A 25295-nucleotide genomic window follows, 5' to 3' on the forward strand; every position below is an offset into this window, starting at 1 on the left:
GTCAACCCCCAGTTTATTCTCAGTTTTTAAGAGTCTCTTAAGGTTTGACTCCCTCCCTAACTTTTTTTTTCCTTCTCCTCCCCCACAGTCTTCTGTTAAGTTTCTCAGGATCCACATAAGAGTGAAAACATATGGTATCTGTCTTTCTCTGTATGACTTATTTCACTTAGCATAATACCCTCCAGTTCCATCCACGTTGCTACAAAAGGCCATATTTCATTCTTTTTCATTGCCAAGTAGTATTCCATTGTATATATAAACCACAACTTCTGTATCCATTCTGGACAGCAACATGCAGAAGAATGAAACTAGACCACTTTCTTACACCATTCACAAAAATAAACTCAAAATGGATAAGGACCTGAACGTGAGACGGGAAACCATCAAAACCCTAGAGGAGAAAGCAGGAAAAAACCTCTCTGACCTCAGCCGCAGCAATTTCTTACTCGACACATCTCCAAAGGCAAGGGAATTAAAAGCAAAAATGAACTATTGGGACCTCATGAAGATAAAAAGCTTCTGCACTGCAAAGGAAACAATCAACAAAAGTAAAAGGCAACTGATGGAATGGGAAAAGATATTTGCAAATGACATGTCAGACAAAGGTCTAGTATCCAAAATCTATAAAGAACCCACCAAACTCCACACCCGAAAAACAAATAATCCAGTGAAGAAATGGGCAGAAAACATGAATAAGCACTTCTCTAAAGAAGACATCCAGATGGCCAACAGGCACATGAAAAGATGCTTTACTTGAGAGGTTTAAATGACTTTCGTGTTTATTTACCATTTATGTTTCTTTTGTGTATTATCTGTTCATATCTTTCACTCACTGTTCTATTGGCTTTCTCTCTTACTGATTTGTAGGAACTCTTTATGGATATCATTATGGATATCAATATAAATACTGTGAGATTTTCCTCCACATTAGTCACTTTTCTTTTAATTCTTTAGAGTATTTTCCTGTAATTGAAATTTAACTCTTTATTGTAGTCAGGGCTCTTGATCTTTTATTTTATAAATGTCTTAATTATGAATGGCTTTACACTTCAGTATTATAAAACTAAATCTTTTATATTTTCTTTTAATACCATTATAGATTTAAATGGTTAAGTCAACTTAAAGCACACTTTTCAAAATTTCCAATGGATGCTGTTTACCAAGTTTTTTCCTCATATCAGGCCCTGTGGCAGGCTGGCCCCCGCCCTGCTTGAGTACTTGCTCAGAATGTGCAGTGTGATAAGGCAAAAGCAGAAGTAGTACAAAGTGGTACAGGAATATTCATAGGAGGACTTTAGAGAAGCCTGCATGGATAAGGTGATGTGAGCTGGACCATGAAAGATAAAGAAAGGTTTGACAAACAGAGAAGAGAAGAAACCTTTCAGGAAAATGGAATAGCATATACAAAGACACAGAAGCCCCACAGAGCAAGGCATGTTTGAAGAATGATGTGGCCACATCTTAGTTTGAAATAACTTAGGTATCAGGCTCATGGGAATGTGGCAAAAGATGCAGTGGGAAAGTTAGACCAGATTACAAAGGGTCTCAAAAACTGTGCACGACTTTACGAAGTTCTGAGTCATCATTAAGCCTGGGATTCAATTAATAAGCACAGATAATCTGAGAGTGGGGAAATGGGTGAGGATATAAAGGAAATAGGATTGGCCAAGAGTTGGTAAGTGTTGAAGATGGATGGTGGTTACATGGAATGCATTGAACTGTTCTCTGTCTCTACCAATACCAATGTTTGGAAATTTTCATATTACAAATTTGAAACAAAAAAATTATCATCTTATACAAGGTCATTCTTTGGTGCAAAATAATAAAGGAAGGGTTTTGTTGTTATTGTTAACAGCACTGTTGAGTTGTTTTGTTTTTTTTTTTAAGGCTATAGGGGCATCTGGCTGGCTCAGTCGGTCAAGCGTCCGACTGCAGATCAGGTCATGATCTTGCAGTCCATGAGTTCCAGCCCCGCATGGGGCTCTGTGCTAACAGCTCAGAGCCTGGAGCCTGCTTCAGATTTTGTGTCTCCCTCTCTCTCTGCCCCTCTCACACTCTGTCTCTCTCTCTCAAAAATAAACATTAAAAAAATTTTTTTAAGGCTATAGGTTAGTAAACTGTGATCGCATTTATGATAAGTAGGGAGATACAGGAAATTGGGTATGAAGATATTAGCAGAGTTCACCCTCTAGGTGAAAGAATTAAGGGCATAATTTTATATTTTTCTGTACTGTGTGAATGTTATATAGCAATTTGTATTGTTCATGAATTGGAAGAACAGATTTTCACTTGGCAAAAGTGTTAAAAATCCAATCATAGAATAGATATGTCCACATGTGAAGGTACTAAAAACAGTATTTAGGAAAATAATATGTTAATATATGGAAATTCTTTCCCTATAATGTCAGTAAGAAAAAAGGATATAAATTCATAATAATTATTATTATAACTATATGTGAGGAAAATGTACACACAGATGAAAAGAAATTGGAATACCAAACTGTCAACAATGGCTATACTTGGGCAATGGGACTATTATTAATTTATACCCCACCCCATTTTTCTTTACTAAACACATATCATTTCTGTAATTTTTAAAATGTAAGAACAAAGACAAAAATGAAACTTCACATCACTCTTTAAACTGTCTTTTTGACTCCAGAAAAAAAATACAACAAAGGAATAAATGGTAGAGCATAAAAAAGAACATTTCAGGATAATTTTAAAATATGAAATTTTCTTCCTTTTTCTAGTTTTGGCCAACTGGCACATCCCATCTTCTTAGGACTTTGAGAAGAACAGACTTCTAACAGACAAAAGTAATCAGCCAAACTAGAGTTCTAATATATCTAAAAATTAGATAATGTTAATATATTGCAGTATAATCCTGAATAATACTCTCATTTTTCTCAGATATAACACTTAAATATAATAATTGAACTTTTTAAAGCTTTCCTTAAATGAAGATGTTCAATAATAGAAAACACACCTTCTTTTCAAGTATTCATGAAAAGAAAATGTTAATATAATTCATATAAAGAAAAAATGTTACATTTCAGAATTTGTGATACATCAGTATAATAATTGCACAAAAATTTATAGCCTTAAATTCATGTAAAAATGATACAATTAATATAAATGAATTAAATTCTCAACTCAAAAGGCTAGAAAAAGCCAAGCTGACCCAAAAGAAAGTACAAAGAAAGAAATAAGATAAAAACAGAAATCAATGGAATATAATATAGTCATGTAATTATAACTCCTTAGGAAAAAAATCAATGGAAGAGACATACACAACTTTTGAAGCAGAGGAAATTTAAAATTTAAAATTCCTATTTAATGGAGAAACACAAGAGGCATTCCTTCTAAGGTCAGGAACAAGGTAAGGATGTCATTGTCTCCACTACTATTTAACTGCATTGAAAATATTTGCCAATTCAATCAGGCAAGAGAAGACAATTAGAATTAAGAAGTGGAGGGGTTCCTGGGTGGCTCAGTTGGTTAAGCGTCTGACTTTGGCTCAGGTCATGATCTCACAGTTCCTCAGTTCGAGCTCTGCATCTGACTCTCTGCTGTCAGTGCAGAGCCTACTTCTGATCCTCTGTCTCCCGCTCTCTCTGCCCCTCTCCTACTCTGTTTCTCTCTCTCTCAAAAATAACAAACATTAAAAAAAGAAGTAGAAAATGAGTAAAACTATACAGATATCATATGCATAAGCCCAAGAGAATCAATGTTTGTGGGCTCAAGCCCCACATTGGGATCTCTGCTGTCAGCATGGAGCCCACTTTGGATCCTCTGTCACCACTCTCTCCTTGCTCCTCCCCACACAAGCTCTCTCTCAAAAATAAATATTTTTTAAAAATGCTTAAGAAAAAAGAAAATACTGTATGAATGAACTTGTAACTTAAATAAATATATATATTTCTTAACTCTGCCGAATGTCACCACAATAACCATGAGCATACCTGGTGCCAAGATCTTAGTGGTTTTGCAAAAGAGTGAAACGGGACAACTTTCTAACACCATACACAAAAACAAACTCAAAATGGATTAAAGACTTAAAACTCCTAGAGGAAAACACAGGCAGTAATTTCTTTTCATCGGACATAGAAACATTTTTCTAGATAGGTCTCCTGAGGCAAGGGAAACAAAAGCAAAATCAAATTATTTGGGACTACAGCAAAATAAAAATCTTCTGAACAGTAAAGTAAACCATCAACAAAACAAAAAGGCAACCTATTGAATGGGAGAAGATATTTTCAAATGATATATCTAATAAGGGGTTAATATCCAAAATATATAAAAAATTTATACAACTTAATACCAGAAGAACCCCAAAACTCCAATTAAAAAATAGGCAGAGGTCCTGAATAAACATTTTCCCCAAGGAAACATAGAAGTGGCCAATAGACACACGAAAAGGTGCTCAACATAACTTATCATTAGGGAAATGCAAATCAAAACCATAATGAGGTATTACCTCACACATGTCAGAATGGCTAAAATCAAAAACATAAGAAATAACAAGTGTTGGAGAGGATGTGGAGAAAAGGAGCTCTCATGCACTATAAGTAAGCAAATTGGTGTAACCACTATGGAAACAGTTTGGAGGTTCTTCAAAAAAAAAAAAAAAAAAAAAAAAAGGAATTGCCATATAATCCAGTAATTCCACTACTGGATATTTACGTAAAGAAAACAAACATTAATTTGAAAAGATATATGCACCCCTATGTTTATTGCAGCATTATTTACAATAGCAAGATATGGAAGCAACCCAAGTGCCCATGATAGGTGAATGATAAAGAAGAGTGGCACACACACACACAGGAATATTACTCAGCCATAAAAAAGAACGAGATCTTCCCATTTAACAAAGTGGATGGAACTAGAGGGTATAATGCTAATGAAATAAGTCAGATGGAGAAAGATACCATATGATTTCATTCATATGTGGAACTTAAGAACCAAAACAAATGAACAAAGAGAAAAAAAACAAGAACAAAAAAAACAGACTCTTAAATACAGAGAAAGACTGGTGGTTGCCAGGCAAAAGGTGGCTGGTGGCATGGGTGAGATAGATAAAGGGAATTAAGAGTACACTTAATTATGATGAGCACTGAGTAATGTATACAACCATTGAATCATTATATTGTACACCTAAACTAATATAACATTTTATGTTAATTACACTGCAATATAAAAATAACAAAAAGTAAAAAACAGAAAAAGTATATATACAGTAAAACCTTGATTTGCAAGGATAGTTCGTTCTGGAAACATGCTGGTTAATGCAAAGCACTTGCATATCAAAGTGAATTTCCCCATAAGAAATAATGGAAACTCAGATGATTTGTTCTACAACCCAAAAATATTCATATAAAAATGATTACAGGGGCACCTGGGTGTCTTAGTCAGTTGAGCTTAGTCAGACTTCAGCTCAGATCCTGATCTCACAGTTCGTGAGTTCGAGCCCCACATCGGGCTCTGTGCTGACAGCTCAGAGCCTGGAGCCTGCTTTGGATTCTGTGTCTCCCTCTCTCTCTGCCCCTCCCCCACTCATGTTCTGTCTGTCTCCAAAATAAACATCAAAAACATTTTTTAAATGATTATAATACTGTAATGTAATACAAAATAATAAAGAAAATACAAAATATATGAAAAATAAACAAATCAACCTGCACTTACCTTTGAAAACCTTTGTGACTGGTTTGAGAGAGATGAGAGAGGAGGATTATTGTGTAGGTCGACTTTCACTATCACTAACGGAATCACTGCTATCTATTGGCTCAATGGAATCTTTTTCTGCAAGGGGGCCATTATATATGCTCATACGGATGTTGACTACAGTACATTATTAATAAACTCTTGTCATATATTGTATTTAATGTAACTGGCAATAAGGCAGCAGACCTGACCTAGAATGAAACAAAGCATTCCTAAGCTTACTCTTGTATGGAAAAGCAAAGGACTGTCCATAGATGCTTTGAAGTGACAAAAAATACACTAGTGCCAGTTGTGGGCACCTTACAATATTCTGAAAAATCACTGATTTATGCCAAACACGGAGACCAAGCATCTGAGCATCACCCACAATCCTGCCATTGGCTCAGTTGTGATCATGTGATATTCAGTGTCATGTATTACTTGTATTGCAAGACATCACTCATTTATCAAGTTAAAGTTTATTAGAAATGTTTGTTTGTCGTGTGGAAAATTTGCAGAACCAGTTACTTACAATCCAGGGTTTTACTGTATTCTTAATTCTGTCTAATGTCACTACAATAACAACAAACACAGCTGGTACCAAGATCTTAGTGGTTTCTAAATATCATACCCCACTAAAAGAAACTAGAGCTCTGAGGAGAAATGACTAATACCAGGTCTTAGAAGGGAAATGCAAGATATCTCTGAGATCTTATGCCAAAAATCAAGTAAGTGTTCAAACATGGATGGAGCTATATCAAAAAGAAATAACATCTTGAAAAGGATCCTACTTGCCAAGTTTGGGACAATTTGAACATGAAAGATAATAATTATTAGAACTAAAAAAGAATTTCAGCAGTGTGTCAGGATACAAAATCAATATACAAAAATCAATTATATATCTATACACTAACAATGAACAATCTGAAAATATTAAGAAAACAATTTCATTTACAGTTGCATCAAAAGAACAAAATACTTAGGAATAAAAAAATTTTAAAGTATGTAAGACTTATACAGTAAAAATCATAAAATATCACTGAAGGAAATTGAAGAATTAATAGAAAGACATCGCATGTTCATGGATTGGAAGACTATATTGTTAAAATGGCAATATTCCCCAAATGTATCTACAGACTAAACACAATCCCTATCAAAATCTCACCTGTCTTTTTTGCAGAAATTGGCAAGGACAAGCTGATTGTAAAATACATATGGAAATGCAAAGAACCCAGAAGAGCCAAACATTCTTGAAAGAGAACAAAGTTGGAGAACTCATGTTTTCTATTTCAAAATGTACAACAAAGCTACAGTAATCAAGACTGTGTGTATTGGCATAAGGACAGACACATAGATCAATGGGATAGAATTAAGAGTCCAGAAATAAAATCATATATCTATGGTCAGTGGATTTTCAACCAAGTTATGAAGACAACCCCATGGAGAAAAAATAGTAATTCCAGCAAGTGGTGTTTGGATATCTGCACATCATGAAAAAAATTGTTAGACCTCCTGCCTCAAACCATATGCAAAATTAATTCAAATTAGATCAAAGGCCTAAATGTAAGAACTATGAAATTCTTATAAGACAGCATAGATGTAAAATCTTTGTGACTATGGATTGTTTCTTAAATATGACACCAAAAACACAAAAAAAGAAAAAGTATGTAAATTGGACTTCATCAAAATTAAAAGCTTTGGTGTTTCAAAGTACACTATCACAAAAGTGATAAACAACCCATACATATATGGGAGAAAATATTGCAAATGTTACATCTGAAAAGTCTAGTATGCAGTATATATAAAGAACTCTTAAAACACAACAATAAGAGACAACACAGTTTTTAAATGGACAAATACTTTTTTAGTGTTTATTTATTTTAAGAGAGAGAGAAAGCATGCGAGAACCAGTAGGGGAGGGTGGGGGGTGGGGTGGAGAGAGAGAAAGAGAGAGAGAGAGAGAGAGAGAGAGAGAGAGAATCCCAAGCAGGCTCCACACTGTCAGTGCAGAGCCCAATGCAGGGCTTGATCCCATGACCATGAGATCATGACCTGAGCTGAAATCAAGAAGCAGTCCCTTAACCAACTGAGCCACCCAGGCACCCCTGGGCTAAATATTTAAATAGATATTTCTCCAAAAGAGATATACAAATGGCCAATAACAAAATATGAAAAGATGCTAGACATCACTAGGAAAATATAAATCAAAACCACAATGGGATAACACTTCACATCCACAAGGATGGCTATAATCAAAAAGACTCAATAACAAGTGTTGAGGGGCACCTGGGTGGCTCAGTCAGTTAAGTGTTCAACTCTTGATTTCAGCTTAGATCATGACCTCGTAGTCGTGGGATCAAGCCCCACATCGGGCTCTGTGCTGAGAGTGGAGTGTGCTTAAGATTCTCTCTCCTTCTCCCACTGCCTCTCCCCAGCTCATGTGCACTTGCTCTCTCTCTCTCTCTCTCTCTCTCTGTCTCTCTCTCTCAAAAAGCAAGTGAGAAGAATGTGCAAAAAAATGAAACATTCATTGCTGGTGGGAATGTAAAATAGTGCAACCACTTTAGAAAATAATTTGGCTGTTCCTCAAAAAGCTAAACATAGGTTTACCATGTGACCCCAGTAAGTTTACTCTTAAATAGATACTCAAGAGCATTAAGAACATATGTGTACACAAAAACTTGTACACAAATGTCTATAGCATCATTCATGATAGCCAAAATGTGGGAAAACCCAAAGTGTCACCAGTTGATGAATTTAAAAAATGTGGTATATCCACACAATAGAGTATTATTCAGCCATAAAAAGGGATGAATTATTGATCCATGCTACAACATGGATGAACCTTGAAAACATTACACTAAGTGAAAAAGCCAATCACAAAAGGCCACTAATAAGACTCCATTTATATGAAATTGTCCAGAATTGGCAAATCCATGGATAGAAGTATATTAGGGGTTGCCAGAGGCTGGGGAGAGGAATTAAGAGAGCAATAAATAGGCAATACTTCTTTAAACTTAAGACATTTTCCCCAACTTAATATTTAGAAAAGTATCTATCTACAGAAAAGTTAAAAGAATACTATCCTTGGTACCCTTTACTCAGAGTCAGCAACTATAAACATTTTTTTTGCCACATTTGTTTGATAACTGAAAGTCAGCTTGGCTGTACATAAAATCCTTAGTACACTTTCTTTCCTTGACAATGTTGCCCCATTGTGGTTTTAATTTGTGTTTGAATCACTTAGTGTCTTTGCCTGGGAGCCCAGATATGTTTTCCTAGGTATGGTAGAATATGTCTTAAAATTGACTCTTCTAAGTTCCCACAGTTCCACAGTGTACAATTTTAATATGTAGATTCGGGATTTCTTTCATTTATTTATCTTTTGATATGTTTGTATTAGACTATAGCTTTAAACATTGGTTTTGACTTATTGCTGTTTTTCTTTCTTAGAAAATTCAATTATAGGTGTGTTAGATCTTCTTTGTCTTCTATAGCTATTATTTTTTTTCTGAGTTTTTACTTTTTCTTAGCTTAATTCTCTTGGAAAATTTCATTTCATGTTCCAATGTATGCTTTATTGAATCTTTTCTTCTTCGTGCAGCTTGCAGTTTGGTCCTAATTTGGAAGACCATTGTCTTTTTCTTCACTCCCTTTTCTGTAGTCAGGCAATTCTTGTTTCACAAATTTTTTGTTCTGTGCCCACTTTTCTTCTGCATTTGTGAATTTCTGATTTGTGGTGTTTTTTTTCAAATGTTATTGATTGTCTAACTGTATTTGACTCATATTGGAGAGCTGTGATACAGTTTCTTCTTGCCTCAGGGTTGGGGCTTGAGTATTTGCATCAGCTGAAGAATTTTGATTCTAATTAATTTCCTTTTCAAAGTAACTTTGTGTGGATGTTGGCTGCCTTTTCCTCTTCATTTTTAAGACTTCTGGATTTTTCTGAATCAGGTGTATTTACAGATGGAGTTGAAGGATCTGAGTGACCTACTAGTTTCTTAGTTCAAGAGTGCCCTCTTCAGTTGGTACAGTGAAACGCAATTTCTTTAATGAAAAGCATCTCTTATTTGGGGTGTGCAGGGGTGTTAGGGAGAGTTTAGTATGTCAGATTTCATGAAGCTCTTATTTCTGTAGAACCCTGAATTTCCACCAACTTCTTTATTCTTCCCTCTTAATCACCAGATCTCTTAAGAGATAGCTACTCCTTTCAAGTTCCTTTGTTGTCTCCCAGAAGCTGTGCCCTCTCAATACTTTCCCCAAATAATTCCTACCTCTCCACTTCCACACAGGTCCATAGCTGGTGCTGATTTCAGATATGTATTTTCCTACTCAAATGAAAAGGGGGTTTGCAGTCTTCTATTTCCTGCTATGTGCAGTAGATATAATTGTGTTGTGTGGTGAGTTAACTGCGATTTTATTTGCCGTCCTTGGTCTATGTGGTTTTTGGAAGATGTGCAGAAAGATTAAGGTTTAGACATCTGCCATCTATGTTCAAAGAGTCCTAGCTAACTAACCTCAGTTGATAAATGCCAACATTTGTAAATTTTTAGGTGAGGCTTTCATGTGAGCATTAGACAATTAGGCTGGGTTTTTTGTTTTGTTTGTTTTGTTTCAAATGGAAGAAATGCAACGGAGGGTCTTATACAGATAAAATACAGAAGATGGTTCATTCAAGTCTCTTTAGCCTGCACCCCTTCTCTCTGACCCTGTCACACTGATACATTGTTTCCATATGGCAGTGGGTGTATATGATATGTCCAGGGCAGTTGTTATGTCTGGTGGCCAACATGTCCGTAGTAGTCCGATATGGTCAGTGCACCCAGGATGGTTGATGCATATGACATAGTGGATCTAGAGTGGTCAGTGTATGTGGGCCATTACTGTGACAAGAGTGGCTGATCTGTTCCGACTGATCTAGATATGTAGCATTCATTTTGGTATCACTGATTTTTCCTTGTCAGGAAACCTTATTCTTTTCTCCAGGTACATGACTCTAAATGGGGGAATGCAAAGTGTCAGCTCCTGATGTAATATGATATCTAATCTTCCATGGGAGGGAAGAGACTTATTAAAGGGACTGGCCACAGGATTCTGGCTAGGAGAAAAGCTGGCCACTAGAGAGACTCAACACTGCTCAAGTCTAGTTACCTCCAAGTGGAGGTGTACCCTGACTCCTGGAATTCCTGCCCAAGGCCACAGGTCCCTTGATTGCACAGCGCTTAACTGTGGTCCCTTTGGGCAACAACAGTCAGAATGAGTAAGAACAACTGAGTAATCATAAGTGAGCACTTGGAGTGAAGACTTCATTCTACCACTTACTGGGTGAGTGATCTTGAATAACTTAATTTCTCTGAACCTCAGGTTCATTACTTCTAGCTGTACATAAGGCTTGGCTTATTGCCTGGCACCACAGAGCAAACCCTCAACAAATTTTAGCTACCTCCTATTACATATGCATATATACACAGATATAATTGTTTTACACACATGCGTTATATATACATATATATATACATACATACACATATTTAAAATACACATACACAGTTTAAGGAGGTTTCCTTAAGTATGGGTATGGTTTTCATTTAATTATTGGATGCTTACATATTCACTGGCTGAAAAGGATTAAGGGGAAAAATCACACTCAGTTTAACTCTAGGGTAAAAAACTCAAGTGATTTATTTGAATAGGTGGTATCCTCTGACAAACCACAATTCTATACAACTACACAACTTTTTTTTTGTTCCTCAAAGTTAGACAATCCTCACCTTCATACTTGTTTGCCTTCACATATCCTACCTTCTTACTTCATAGACATCTATCGAGCCACTATGACCCTCATTCCTAACCTCCAGTGTGTCTCTGTCTAAACCATTAGTCCCAAATTGGCTTAATATAGTTTAGCCTGTGCAATGTATTTGTTGTTGTCGTTGTTTTAATTAAATTGAATGACCGGGTAGCGTTGCCAGCATCCCCAGGAACAACTGGCTGGAGCTGAGCAGTGACTCTCCCTTGAGAAAAAGCAGTGCACTGCTGTCTCCACAGCTTCTGTCACTTCCTACGGCCTTATACTCACCCCCCGTTTCATTGTTGTTTCCAATCTCTCCCTGAAGACATTTTTTTTTAAGTTTATTTATTTAGAGAGAGTGCATGTGCACATACGTATATGAGTGGAAGAAGGGCAGAGATAATCTCAAGGTGGCTCTGCACTGCCAGCGTGGAGCGTGGCACAGGGCTCGAACATGTGAACCATGAGATCATGACCTGAGCGGAATGCTTAAGAGCTGAGCCAATCAGGCACCCCTCCCCTGGAGACATTTAACCCTTCTTTACTCCTGTTATTTTTTTTTTTTTAACGTTTATTTTTGAGAGAGAGAGAGACAGAGCATGAATGGGGGAGGGTTAGAGAGAGAGGGAGACACAGAATCCGAAACAGGCTCCAGGCTCAGAGCCCGATGCGGGGCTCGAACTCACGGACCGCGAGATCATGACCTGAGCCGAAGTCGGACGCTCCCCCGACTGAGCCACCCAGGCACCCCATACTCGTTATAATCCAACCATCCCTTTCTGTTAAACTCAGTCACACCTTACTTCACATCTGTAGTACAATTTTATCATGTAAATCTGATGAGTCACTTTCTGGCATAGACTCTGTACTGTCTACTACAAACAAAGTTAAGACCAGGTCAGTACAACTTCCCCATACAACTCAATCTTACCTTTATCTCCCCAGTCCTGCTCCATACCTGTCTGACCTCCACCTGGCCTATGTGCTCATACTTCTGCCCACATACCATTCCCTCTGCTTGGGTTCCCTCTTTCCTCCATCACTCAGCTCAAATATTAGCTCTTCCTTGGTCTAGTTGGCTGGCTGAAAAAGTTACTACATCTGCATATTCCCAATTATAATCCAGTGAATAATCCCAACAGTTATGTATAATTATCTAAATATATTTCCATCTCCTCCAGGAGACTAAGGAAGTCAAGGGCAAAAACTGGGTCTTACTCATCTTTGCATCCCCAGAGCCTAATAGTGCTTGATAAGAGAATCAAAGTTATAACTAGATGACATGATATACTAGTCTTGGGCCCATTTTCTATCAGTCAGCTTGAACTAAATTATGCTGTTGTACCAAATCCACCCAAATCCCAGGGGATGAGAAAAACAAAGGCTTATTTCTCATGCACAGTACTAATCCATCATGGACTAATCTTGCTCCACATCCATTTTAGGATCCCAGTTGAAAGAAGAGCCCTAGGAGACTGACAGCCTCATTGGAGAAGGAAAGAGATTGGTGACCATGCTCTGGCTCCTGAGGCTTCCGCTCAGAAGTGGCACACTTCATTTTTGCTCGTATTTCATTGGCTAAAGCAAGTCAGTATGCCCAAACATAAAGCCAATGGGGCAGAAAAGTAAAATTCTCCTGAAGAGTGAATGGCTTTAACTTTGATACAATCTACCACATAGCCACCATATCCGGTTCACCTTCTAGGGGCATGGAGGCCTGTGGGACATTTCCTCAGGCTTCTAGGTCAGTGAGCTTTGGAACCCAGCTAAGGGGAAGCCCCTGCAGGAGACAGGAGAATGTGAGGTTGGGAGAAGCCAGGGCATCCCCTATCTCCCCCCACCCCCCAGTTGCAGGAAGGCTTCTGCAGAGGCTGGCTGTATTTCCTCCATGACTCTAGCATCCAGCAGCCAGGTCTCCTGAGTTTCCTGCTTCTGCTGAGTTGGCCCTTGACACTATGATCTTAGACTCACATCCTCTGATCCAGTCTCCTAATCTGCAAGGTAGGGGGAGAATCTACTCACATCATCCAGTTGTTTCAAGAACAAAACTAAAGAGTGTTTATGAAAATATGCAAAGAATGAAGTGCTAGATAAAAAAAAGTGCTTGAAGGTATACAAAGTGAGGCAACATGGTGTTGCAGAAAAGGAGACTGGGGATCACAATGCTTACGTTCATGATCTTGCTCTGCCACCAACTGTCACCTCATCCAGGCAACACTGTGTTCACTATTTTCCTCATCTGCAAATTGGAGATAACAATGTTGATAATGAAGCGGTCACAGAATAGCATAAATGTGAAGAGCTATGAAGATGTATACTCTCAAGTGTAAAAAGCAATACAAATGTTAAATTAATTCACTAGTTATAAGCAGGAAAAAAAACTTTATTTCTATCAAATTAAAAAGTAGGAATCAATCTTCAAGCAAGATAATCAAAATAGTCAATAACAATTAACAGTTAGGAGAGCATGTACAGATTAGACTACAGGTTTAGATACTCTGAATTAAGCACATACACCCAAATCAAGAGGGCTGACAACTTTCACTGAAGAAAAGCACTGACTCATCGTAAACACACAACTTCTGGGAAACTGGAGCTGACTTTTCACAGGACAGTAAACCGAAGTGACAAGTTGTCATTGGCTTAAGAGAACAGATTTGAACTTGAGAGGGGTCACAGTGAAACGCCATTGTAATGCAACAATTTCCCCAGAGATCTGTTCATCTCAAAAACAGGAATATATAAAAATCAGTAGTACAAATTCTCATAAAACTAGAAAAACCCTCTAAGCCCTAACACCTTGGAGCTTACATAAAGACTGAGTTTTTTTTTTCTTCCCTTTACCCTTCTCTAAATTAAATACAAAACAGTTTGTTTTTATTTAGCACATTTCTGACTTCACAGCCAAAGCTTTAAAATGAAGAAAGGTTTTATGAAATGGAATTAGACACACACCAACCCCAGGGAGAATCACAAGGTGCACTTGGTGTAACTTGCAAAAGTTACAGACAGGAAATCTTTATTTCCAGGAAGACACATGCTGTTTCCTGGAATAGCGTAATTATTACCCGGAAGGAATGCACATCCATGCCATCCAAGGGCTCTTGTCCCCTTGGAAATGTTTCACCATCTCTCCCTCCCTCTCCCTACACACACACACACACACACACACACACACACACACATGCTCACTGATCAAATTGGGGGAATTTCCCTGAAGCATACAGAATAATGGCATTTATTTTGGCAAGAATTGTGCAATTTGTTAAAAGAAAGATAAGGTATGGCATTTATGAACAACTGTAATTATAGTATATCTCAACAGATGCAGGAAGTATATTTTTCTTCATAGTTGAAATACGGCTTCATGGGTTTCCCAACATCTGGCTCTTGCACACTTTTCATCTAGAAACCAGACTGGATCAGTTATATGTGGAAAGGGATGATAACTTATGACTAGACCACACTCCCGTATTAAAAAAAAAACAAAACGAAACAAACAAACAAAAAAAACAGTCTGCATTGCTAGGTTCTCCTTTTGAGACACCAAATAGACCAGGGAGTTACTAAAAATGCAGGGGAATTAAAAAGAAAGCAATTCATACTAAGAACACAACTTGGCCTTATGAATTGCCTCTCTGGCAAAATTAAATGCAGCAAAAAAAGATACTGTGTTTTAAATGAAAGGTAATAAATGAAATTCATCAGGTAGATATGAATGTCTCCCGAGATCCTGTAACTCAGCAGAGTGCAGATGAGATATATGCTCTCTGTATATACAGTGTGCAACTACCACCAAGACCCACTGAGTGCCCACTTCTTGCCTCAGCACCAGAGTGCCAAAAGCAAAGATTCCAGGTACAATCAAATAACACTGCTTTACCTATTAATTAGAATGGGGAACTCAAAGGAGGAAAAGGTACAAAAAAAGGCCCTTTTGGATTTCTTGATTAATCCCTATAGATACATGAAAATACAAACTTAAGTGAACAGAATGATTGCAGTTTTTACACAGAGGCAAGATAACTAAAACATCTATTACGTTAGGGTAACTACTGCAGATTTAATTAGACAATGCACATAATGCACTTAGCATTAAGTACCAATAAACAGGAACTACTAAGAATGCCTATGCCTTAACATATTTGAAATTTGTGGTCTTTATGACCTAAGCAGGACCCCCAGCAGGCTGGTAAGCTGTTTAAACTGCTAAACAGCTAAAGTCAAATACTGAAATCAGTTTAGTGAGCTAAATTTTCTAACAGTCCTATTTATGGTTTTGCACAGGCACCCATCTATCTAAAACCATCCTGTCTCAACAACATTTTTAAGTGGTAGGTGGGCGAAGCCACAGCAGTAGCTCTTTCCAAGAATCCCCCTTATCCATTGGCAGTTATTACCTTTTTCCTTCCCTACCAAAGGGAGGGGTACACCCTGGGTAAAGCTGGAGCTCATCTGAGCTTGGTTGCTGAAAGGTGGTGGGGAGTGACCCTGGGCAGGGCGGATAACACAGGAAGCCAATCTCCCCTGGTTTCCGCCAGAATTGTGCATGACAAGCAGTGAGTGCCACATCAGATGGCAGGCAAAGGTATGAATGTAGCATTCAGGATCATGTTAATATGCAATGTGACACAGGCAAGATGGTATGCTGGGGGCTCCATCACCTGCCAGCACTTCAGGAAGGATGTTTATCATCAGGGCCTTATTTGGGGGTGGGAGTGAGGGAGTGATTTCTCCTGCTATCAGGGAAGAAAAGTGAGTAGCATCTAACTCCCAGAAGCCCAGATCTACAGGGAGCACTATAGTTGAAGGCGGATGAAGTGTTAAGGTCCCTTAGGGGTACAATACCATGGATACCAAAAGCATAGGTAGGTGAGGAACATGAAGGAAACTGACCCCTCCACAGATTAGCCTGGACCCAAGCCCAGCCTATTTCAACAGCCTTTCATTTTATAAGTGAGAAGTTAGGAAAGAAGATCAAAGGCTCAGATCTTCCTCTAGCAGCTCCCTTTGCTTAAGCAAAGCGGGGAGGGGGAGAACAGTCCCATATAGAGCTGAATGTCACTTCTGCTACTTTTGACGAGGCCACTTGGAAATACGAGCAAAATCAAGCAGGCTCAGCACCCTAGGTTGGTTGGGACAGGACACAGATAGTTAACATCCAGGAGCAAACTCAGGCTGCAGAATCAGGAAAACCTGGGTGTGAGTCCTGGCTGGACTGTCTGTTGGCAGCAAGAGCCTGGGCAAGATGCTTCACATCTCTGACCCTTGTCTTCCTTGTTCATAAACATGGCCTCATGCCTATCTCAAAGGATGCTTGAAAGATTAAATGAGTGTTTGCTAAGGTCCTACAACTTTACCTATCGCCCAAAGGCCTTCAGTAAATGATACTTATTTTATGTCTGCCTTAGTGTTAAAGGATATTAAACACAGCAATGTCTCCAAGTTCTAAGTAAGTGGGAAGCCTGTTCAGACAATGAAAAGCAAAATTAATTCACAACTGGCTAAATCACAGAATATGTGGACCGGTAGGAATCTTATAGACACCCAAATTACTCTCTTTGCAGAACTGTGAAGGAACCGTATCTGTGGCAGTAGAAGAAAAACCAAGAAAAGATGTCCCTTTAGCTTTTATCAAAATATTTTCAAGATAATTTTAATTTTTTACAAAATTACTGGAGAAAATGCTAGAGAGCTTGTTGAAGAAAATCTGAAATAGACTTTTTAGGCCACTGAACATGAAATAAGTATCATCTTTCAAAGATGCATGGAAAAGGTGTTTGTCTTTTTTATTGGTCTCACCAAGCACAGGGCTCTCACCAAGCACAGAAACAGCAAATGCCGTTGAGACACTGAGAGGCTCCCACACTGACTATAACTATCTATTCTGCTGGAGGAGAAGAGGGAAGGATTGAGAACTAGAGTATGGCATCAGGGACCAGCCATTTCTCATAACTCTCTCAAAAACTCCAAAGGGAGTCTGTTAAACACAAAGAGAAGTAAAGAAAGAGTCATGTAGATTTTTCTACTTCCAAAAGGACACAAACTTTCCTCTCTTGAATTACCCATAAAACAACCTTAACTCTCTACTTTTCCTAGTTTTTAGAAATTGTCTCCATGGCAGTACTAGTCTAAATTGTGCAACTTTCTTCATATCAGGTTTGTTTTCTCCGTACCTGGTTCCCCAGGAAACCTGAGCTTTACCTACAGGTCTGATTTTCACCCTGTCCCCACCAACCGGCATTCAAACATGGCTCTTCTAGAGCACTAGAAGTCCGTATCATGCACTGATGTTTCACAGACCTGAACTGGGCATCTCCATTGCATACACCCAAAAAGTAACATGGTGATTCAGAGAATGAGGAGACCAGTCTATGTTTCCACTAAGGTAGTCAAAGAACATTCTCACGAAGGTATAGAGGAGAGGAACTGTGAAGAGCGGGGCAGTATTTGTAAGGAAGATGCAATCATTACCATACAGAACACATCTGCCAGGGAATTGACTGGAGATTCTCCAGGACATCTTCAGAAAATAAACAATGCATTGCAACACCAGAGGCGTGCTGAAATAGGCTCCCCGCCCCTCTTCTCTTCAGTATGAGGAGTTAGAAGTCACTCTCAGGAATAGCAAAGAACCCTCCTTAGGGACAATCACGATGCATGAAGAGGGGTATTTATTTTTAAGGCAACAGGAATAAATTTCATTGTCCTTCCCAGAGGAGAGCCAGAATTACATTAGGTGGCCACCAAGTCTGGAAACCAGGCAAATCTTTAATAAATGGTTTATTGATATTACATTACAAAGAATGACAAAATTGTATCATCTATATTTCTAGACTTAATGGCCACCCCACAGAAAGCATCTTTGGAATAGAAAGAAAAAAAAATTAAGAATTTGTTTTCCCATAATCACAAAGCTGTCATACTCAGTCTGGGCACAGCTAGTGCAACATTTTCCTCAACCCACAGGCTCCATTCCCTTTACCAACTATTTATAATATGTTTGGGTCACTCACAGGAGAAAAACACTGTCAGCATCAATATTTAGCAGCATTTCAAAATACATTTTTTTTGTCTTGAATAAAAAGCTAAACTATTCTTTTAGTGCAGTAATTCCATATGGTCTTATTACTTCTATACACAAGATAATGATTCTTTAACATGTATGTAGTATCTCCCATTTTTCTGAAGACTCCCAAAGACTTTGAGGATTTTATTTTTTCATCATAAAAGAAAAGAGCAGTGTCAACCCATGAGGGTCAGCCCAGCAGCGTAAGTAGACCCTCTGCAGAGCTCAGTTCCTGCTGCAAGAAGCATCTGGACACCCTCCCCTCACTCTCGGCTCTTAGAAAGGAATCTGAGAGAGATAAAAGCAGTAACTATCTATTACTTCATAGTCTAGGAAGGGAGAAAACAGATGTACCAAAATACAGTCTAATAAAAATACTAGAAGCCAAATCCTTTCATTCCAGGATGTCTGAAAATGGAGAGACTCTACAGAGCATGGAGGCAGAAAAAGGTAGCACTCCGAACAGAAAAGCTAATTGTGGACAGTCACTCAAGGCCAGAGAAGTGACCACAGAGCAACTGGCTTCAATCGCACGGTCACCAGGAAGGGCACATACCAGAGAACTTGGGACAAGGCCGGGGCTACTGCCCTTGGCATTCTCAGGCCACCTGGTGCTGTGGTTCAACAGCCTTTGGGGGGCAGGGAGAACCAGAGGCCAACACCATCACGTGTTAAAAGGCTACTATGGCAACAATGTGATGGTCAGAAATCAGCTAGAGTTTGGGTTATACACCCTTTGAAATCCAGCCTGTACTTGCTTTCTTGTGAAGGGCTTGAGACGTGCAGAGACATCCTAGACATGTGTGGGTGACCCTTCATCAGAAAGGCAGAGAAGAGCCTCTTCATTAACTCTTTCTCCTCATTTGTTTTCATTTCAGTTCATCATTTAGACTAGAAAAGATGCTGCAAGCTATCACCGCTAGCTTCTAATTTGGACACGGCACCAATACTACACATACAACTGAATGAATGACATCTTCCTGGTTCTTCATTGGGCGGGCTCAGTATGCTTCTTTGGACTGAATAGGTGTGATCTTGTTTGAGAACAGCGTGTAAACATAGGGCCAGATTTTATTAGTCTCCGTCCCAGAAAATTGGTGAAGCACTCCTCGGCTCCTGAAAAATAAAATCCAACACATAAACGCATTTTAGGTTCACTTTTTTTTTTTTAATGTTTATTTTTGAGACAGAGAGAGAGAGAGAGAGAGAGAGAGAAAGAGAGAAATAATGCACAGGGGAGGGGCAGAGAGAGGGGAGACAGAGGACCCAAAGTAGGCTCTGCACTGACAACAGGAAGCCCAAGCTCGAATTGACAAACTGTGAGATCATGACCTGAGCCGAAGTCAAAGTCAGATGCCTTAACCAACTGAGCCACCCAGGCGACCCTTAGGTTTCTTTTTAACATGATATTAGGGCAGGTAAAGATCCTGGGTATAAAGCAAGCATGATCTCATGGTCTATCACACACACTGCTAAGTGCCAAAGCAGCCCCCACAAATGTATCAACACCTGCACTTGGGGATACTTAAATAAGGCCACAGCTTTTACAATTCTGGCATGCCTAGCATGATACCACCTCTTCTTCTCCTATTTAAAACATATCAAAGAGGGGCGCCTGGGTGGCTCAGTCAGTTGAGTGTCTGACTCTTGATTTCGACTCAGGTCACGATCCCAGGATCGTGGGACTGAGCCGCGTTGACAGGCTCTGCACTGAACATGCAGCCTGCTTAACATTCTCTCTTTCTCTCTCTCCTGCCCCTCTCTGTGGCTCGCATGTTCTTAAAAAAACAAGAAAAGAGGGGCGCCTGGGTGGCTCAGTCGGTTAAGCATCCGACTTCAGCTCAGGTCATGATCTCATGGTCCGTGAGTTCGAGCCCCACGTCGGGCTCTGTGCTGACAGCTCAGAGCCTGGAGCCCTTTTCAGATTCTGTGTCTCCCTCTCTCTCTGCCCCTCCCCTGTTCATGCTCTGTCTCTCTCTGTCTCAAAAATAAATAAACGTTAAAAAAAAATTTAAAAAAAAAAAGAAGAAAAAAAGAAAAACATATCCAAGAATAACATTATATGGACAATACCAAATTTGCCTTAGTACACACTTTCAAAAAACAGATCACTGGGGCACCTGGGTGGCTCAGTCAGTTAAGCATCTGACTTCGGGTCAGGTCACGATCTCAAGGTTCGTGAGTTTGAGCCCCGTGTCCAGCTCTGTGCTGACAGCTTGGAGCCTGGAGCCTGCTTCGGATTGTGTGTCTCCCTCTCTCTCTACCCCTCCCCTCACTCTGTCTCTCTCTCCCTCAAAAATAAACATTAAAAATTTTAAAACAAAACAGATCATTGACAAACTTTGGTACTATAAAACCCTTGTTACTTACAACAGATCACAAAACACAGGATAGATCATAGTAACATGATCAGGAACTTCTAATCTAAAGGCCTGCTAAATTATTTGGGAGCTGAAGGGTCAGAAATTGATTTATAGCAGAGGCTGTAGACAGCTGTCCTGCATGCAGTCTGCAAATGGGTTTTGTTTGGTTTGCATGCTGTTAAAAATGTTATCTGTTGCTAATAGTTTTAAAAATTGGGATTTACACACACACACACACACACACACACACACACACACACACACACACACCCCGCCCCCACATACACACAAAGCCAGATTTCTGCTTCTCCTGAGAAATAGATATCACTAGCCACTCTGGGTCTGAGTGCCCCTGTGGTAATAATTGGCTGAACATCATACAGCAGCTGTACAGTTCAACTGTCACTCACCTGCCCAGATTAACACAGCCCATACCAGGTCTGACACTCATTTCCAATACCTGCCTGGCCCCCGGAACCATATGAATCTGCCATCCGTAGCTTATAGTTTTAGCTTTTTTTTTTTTTCCTTTGGTTAAATTCCCTCCTCGACATAGCTAGTCAAAAGGTCCCTTCTAATCCTCCATCCAAATGACATATGTGGGAGTGTCAAAATATAAGCCATTATTTCAGCTCCTTAAAAAGAAAGATGAATATAATTCTACACGTAATTTTACAACCAGACAGAGAGGATCAGGTTTCGGTCCTTGTATTACAAGAATTTCAGCATAAAAGAACTGGACTATATCTCCCATGTACAACCCCCAACATTTCACCTGACCTGCAGGGAGGAACTGGGCCTTTAGGATTTATCTAGCTTAAAGAAACACCACCCTACCTCAGTCCAGTGTCCTTCCCACTGGGCACCATACTGTTTTAATTGGCCCTCCGCCATGAAAATGTTGAAGCACACTCACTTGTATAATTCAATGACTGGCTTTGCCACATCCTTGTACTGTCTTAGCCGGGCAGCAACTGCTTCAGGTTTATCATCCTCCTGCTGGACTAATGGTTCACCAGTAATGTCATCAATCCCCTACAGATACCAGAGAAACCAGTTAATACGGCCAATAGCTGGGCCATTCCATAGATGGAAAAACTTTCCTATGCAAAACCCATGTATTCACCTTTGACCCCTCCCACATGATGAATTAGGCCTGATGACAATGGTAATAGTGAAAGTAGTTGAAAAAAAGAAATAACACTCTTAACAGTATGTTAACCTTATCCATTGAGAGCTGACATGAAATCGTTATTAACTTCTCAGATCTTTCTGAACATGTTACACTGCTACTGATAAATGATATTTTCAATTTATAGTTTAAAACTCCATGCTGCCTCCCCCAACAATAAACGACCTTTAGACACTATCACTCTGGCCCTCTAAATATTCCTAAAACTGCCTTGCTTTCTAAAGTTTGAGCTGTTAATAAGGAAAATAAATCATCTCAAAGAACCAAGTGGTTTACTTAGGAGAACACTGATCTAGGAGAAGGTATCTCTCTCCTACCTCTGCTAGCTTTCAAATCCTTTTCTGAGATTAATCTTACTCAGGCTATTTTACTAGATCACATAATGACTTGCCTAAAGGTAGATTAAATAGGCATGAATCATATACCTATGATAAACAAGAACAAACATTCCGAGAACTGAAAAGCTGCAATTCTAAGAACCTGATTTCTGACATATTTTAACCTTCTCAGGAAACATATCTACTTAAAAATGGCAACGTGCACATAAGAAGATCTTGCCTCCTGTGTCCACGCCTATTACCCACCAGGGGAGATAGTCACATGAAATAAATCTGTCAAAAGGCAGGCTAGAGCAGAACCAAAAGGTTCAGGCAACTCAACTGGATAATCAGAAACCAGCTATAAATTTGAAACACACTAAAATTCCATTACAGCTCAGGGCCATGGGTACATAATTTATGCTTATGATTTGTTGGTGAGCCCCATAATCATCACATGTGTATTCCATGGCTGTTACCCTGACACAACAGGAGAGATGGGGGTGGGGGAAAGCTGTACATCACCTCTATTTTCATCCCCTTTACTTATGGTTGCAAAGCTCAGAAGTCATTTCTAGGACCTCAGAGCACCAGTAAATACAACAACTACTTCTAGAACGAGCAGAATGATGCTGGGGTGACAGCATCCCTCCTCCCAGGACAGCCTGGCCACAGTGGCTACCAAGAGGTAGCCCAGACTAGCACTTCCACTGCTGACTTTGGGGGCAGCACTGTAATAACTGCAGGTGTTCTTTTAGTATACCCAGTCTTTGGAAAGCAACTTAATATTAAAGGTTCTCAAACTTTAAGAGAATCTTTGCTTCAGCAGGGCTAGGCGGAGCTAAAATGTGAAGCATCTGTGTTGGACTTCAGTGCGTATTCAGGACCCTCTTTTCCCCTCCATCATTTTTCCCCCTCTACTAGTTTCTTGAAAAAGAAAGGAGGAAGGGACCTAATACAGGAATTCCAGAAGTATTTACTATATTTTTAAAAAGATTTCTGGGGCACTGGGGTAGCTCAATTAGTTAAGCACCGACTTCAGCTCAGGTCATGATCTCATGGTTCGTGGGTTCGAGCCCCTCATCAGGCTCTGTGCTGACAGCTCCAAGCCCGGAGCCTGCTTTGGATTCTGTGTCTCCTCTCTCTGCCCCTCCCCAACTCATGCTCTTTCAAAAATAAACAAATGTGAAAAAAAAAAAGACTTCAAAAGGCAACTAGTTCATTTCGCCCAAATGAATAAGACTCACTGGAACTTTATCAATGGCACTCATGAGCTGGGAAGGCATCCTTACCCTCTTGAAGTTGGTTTTCTGTAGTAATTATTGACTCTATCGATATTCAGGTCTACCTATTCCATACACATTAATCCAATAAGATACAACTGTCACCTCTTTCACATTTGGAGGATTAAAAGTAATACTATCTGCCTCCCCATAATTGGAGTTAAGAATCATATTGAGGGGCGCCTGGGTGGCTCAGTCGGTTAAGCGTCCGACTTCGGCTCAGGTCATGATCTCGCAGTCCGCGAGTTCGAGCCCCGCGTCGGGCTCTGTGCTGACAGCTCAGAGCCTGGAGCCTGCTTCGGATTCTGTGTCTCCCTCTCTCTCTGACCCTCCCCCGTTCATGCTCTGTCTCTCTCTGTCTCAGAAATAAATAAAAAACGTTAAAAAAAATTAAAAAAAAAAAAAAAGAATCATATTGAACTAATTCCTATCATTACCAGAAAGAACAGTAATTCTTTAAATGAGTTCATTAACTTAAAAAGTTTCCTGGGGCACCTCGTAGCTCAGTCGGTTAAGCATCTGACTCTTGATTTTGGCTCAGGTCATGATCTCACAGTTCATGAAATCGAGCCCCACATTGGGCTCTATGCTGACAGCATGGAGCCAGCTTGGGATTCTCTCTCCCCCCCTCTCTCTGCCCCTTACCCACTGCACACACATACTCTCTCTCAAAAATAAAATAAACATTTAAAAAAATAAAGAAGTTTCTTTAAACATGTACCTTTATACATGCTTATTTTATGTAAACATGCTGTTTTTTTGAACTTGCTATTCCTCTAGTCTTCCCCCTTTACATCCTTACTCCCATCTCTCCCATGACCCCGCCCACTTTAACCCCAGTTCTTCATCCAGACCCAGTGTTAACCATTTATCCCTGGTCTTATGAAGCCAGAGAGCACTTATAAACACACACACAAACAGATATGTGTAAAGAAAGACAGTCACTGTTTTACAAAAATGGAATCATTGTGCTATTTGCTTTTCATATTCAGTAATACACCTGGAGGAAATGTTTCTTCAGGTCAAAGTATATAGCACAAAGTCTTTCTTTTTACTGACTACAAGACGTAGATATTCGCTAATTCATTTAATCATCCCCTGCAAATGAGCATTCATTTTTGTGTTCAGATTGTTTTGTTTTTCCCTAAAATCAACACTGGAATAAGCGACACTGTGTACATGATCTTACCTGCTAGTGCTTTCATCTCCATAACGTATACTGCCAGTGGTGGGTTGAATGAAATAAAAATTTTAATGTAGGGGTGCCTGGGTGGCTCAGTTGGTTGAGTGACGACTTCAGCTCAGGTCATGATCTCACAGCTTGTGAGTTCAAGCTCCACATCGGGCTCTGTACTGACAGCTCAGAGCCTGGAGCCTGCTTCGAATTCTGTGTCTCCCTCGCTCTCTGCCCCTCCCCCACTCACACTCTGTCTCTCTCTCTCTCTCTCTCTCTCTCAAAATAAACATTAAAAAAATTTTTTTAATGTACACTGCTAGATTCCTTTTTAAAAAGACTACAAATACTAGGTCTGATAAAGATGAGAGTATCATTTTTCTCAGATCCCCACCAGCAATAG

General features: G+C 39.4%; 1 protein-coding gene across 3 annotated transcripts in view; it reads right to left on the minus strand.

The window, feature by feature from the left end:
- Positions 1-11277: 11277 nt before the first annotated feature.
- The window catches only part of AK4 (adenylate kinase 4), a 76032-nt gene continuing 62014 nt past the window's right edge, over positions 11278-25295 (minus strand). Inside the window, exons 4-6 of one of the 3 annotated variants that reach the window (XM_049618550.1) lie at positions 21843-21961; positions 19523-19679; positions 11278-13733 (exon numbers count right to left, since the gene is read on the minus strand). In XM_049618550.1, coding sequence (XP_049474507.1) covers positions 19565-19679; positions 21843-21961 — 234 coding nt within the window. In that variant the 3' untranslated portion in view covers positions 11278-13733; positions 19523-19564. Of the gene's footprint in view, positions 13734-13856; positions 19680-21842; positions 21962-25295 lie in introns of those variants that run through there. The other 2 variants (XM_049618549.1, XM_049618548.1) reach the window with 2 other exon arrangements.

Source organism: Panthera uncia (genome assembly GCF_023721935.1).
Source record: "Panthera uncia isolate 11264 chromosome C1 unlocalized genomic scaffold, Puncia_PCG_1.0 HiC_scaffold_4, whole genome shotgun sequence".
Lineage (NCBI taxonomy): Eukaryota > Metazoa > Chordata > Mammalia > Carnivora > Felidae > Panthera > Panthera uncia.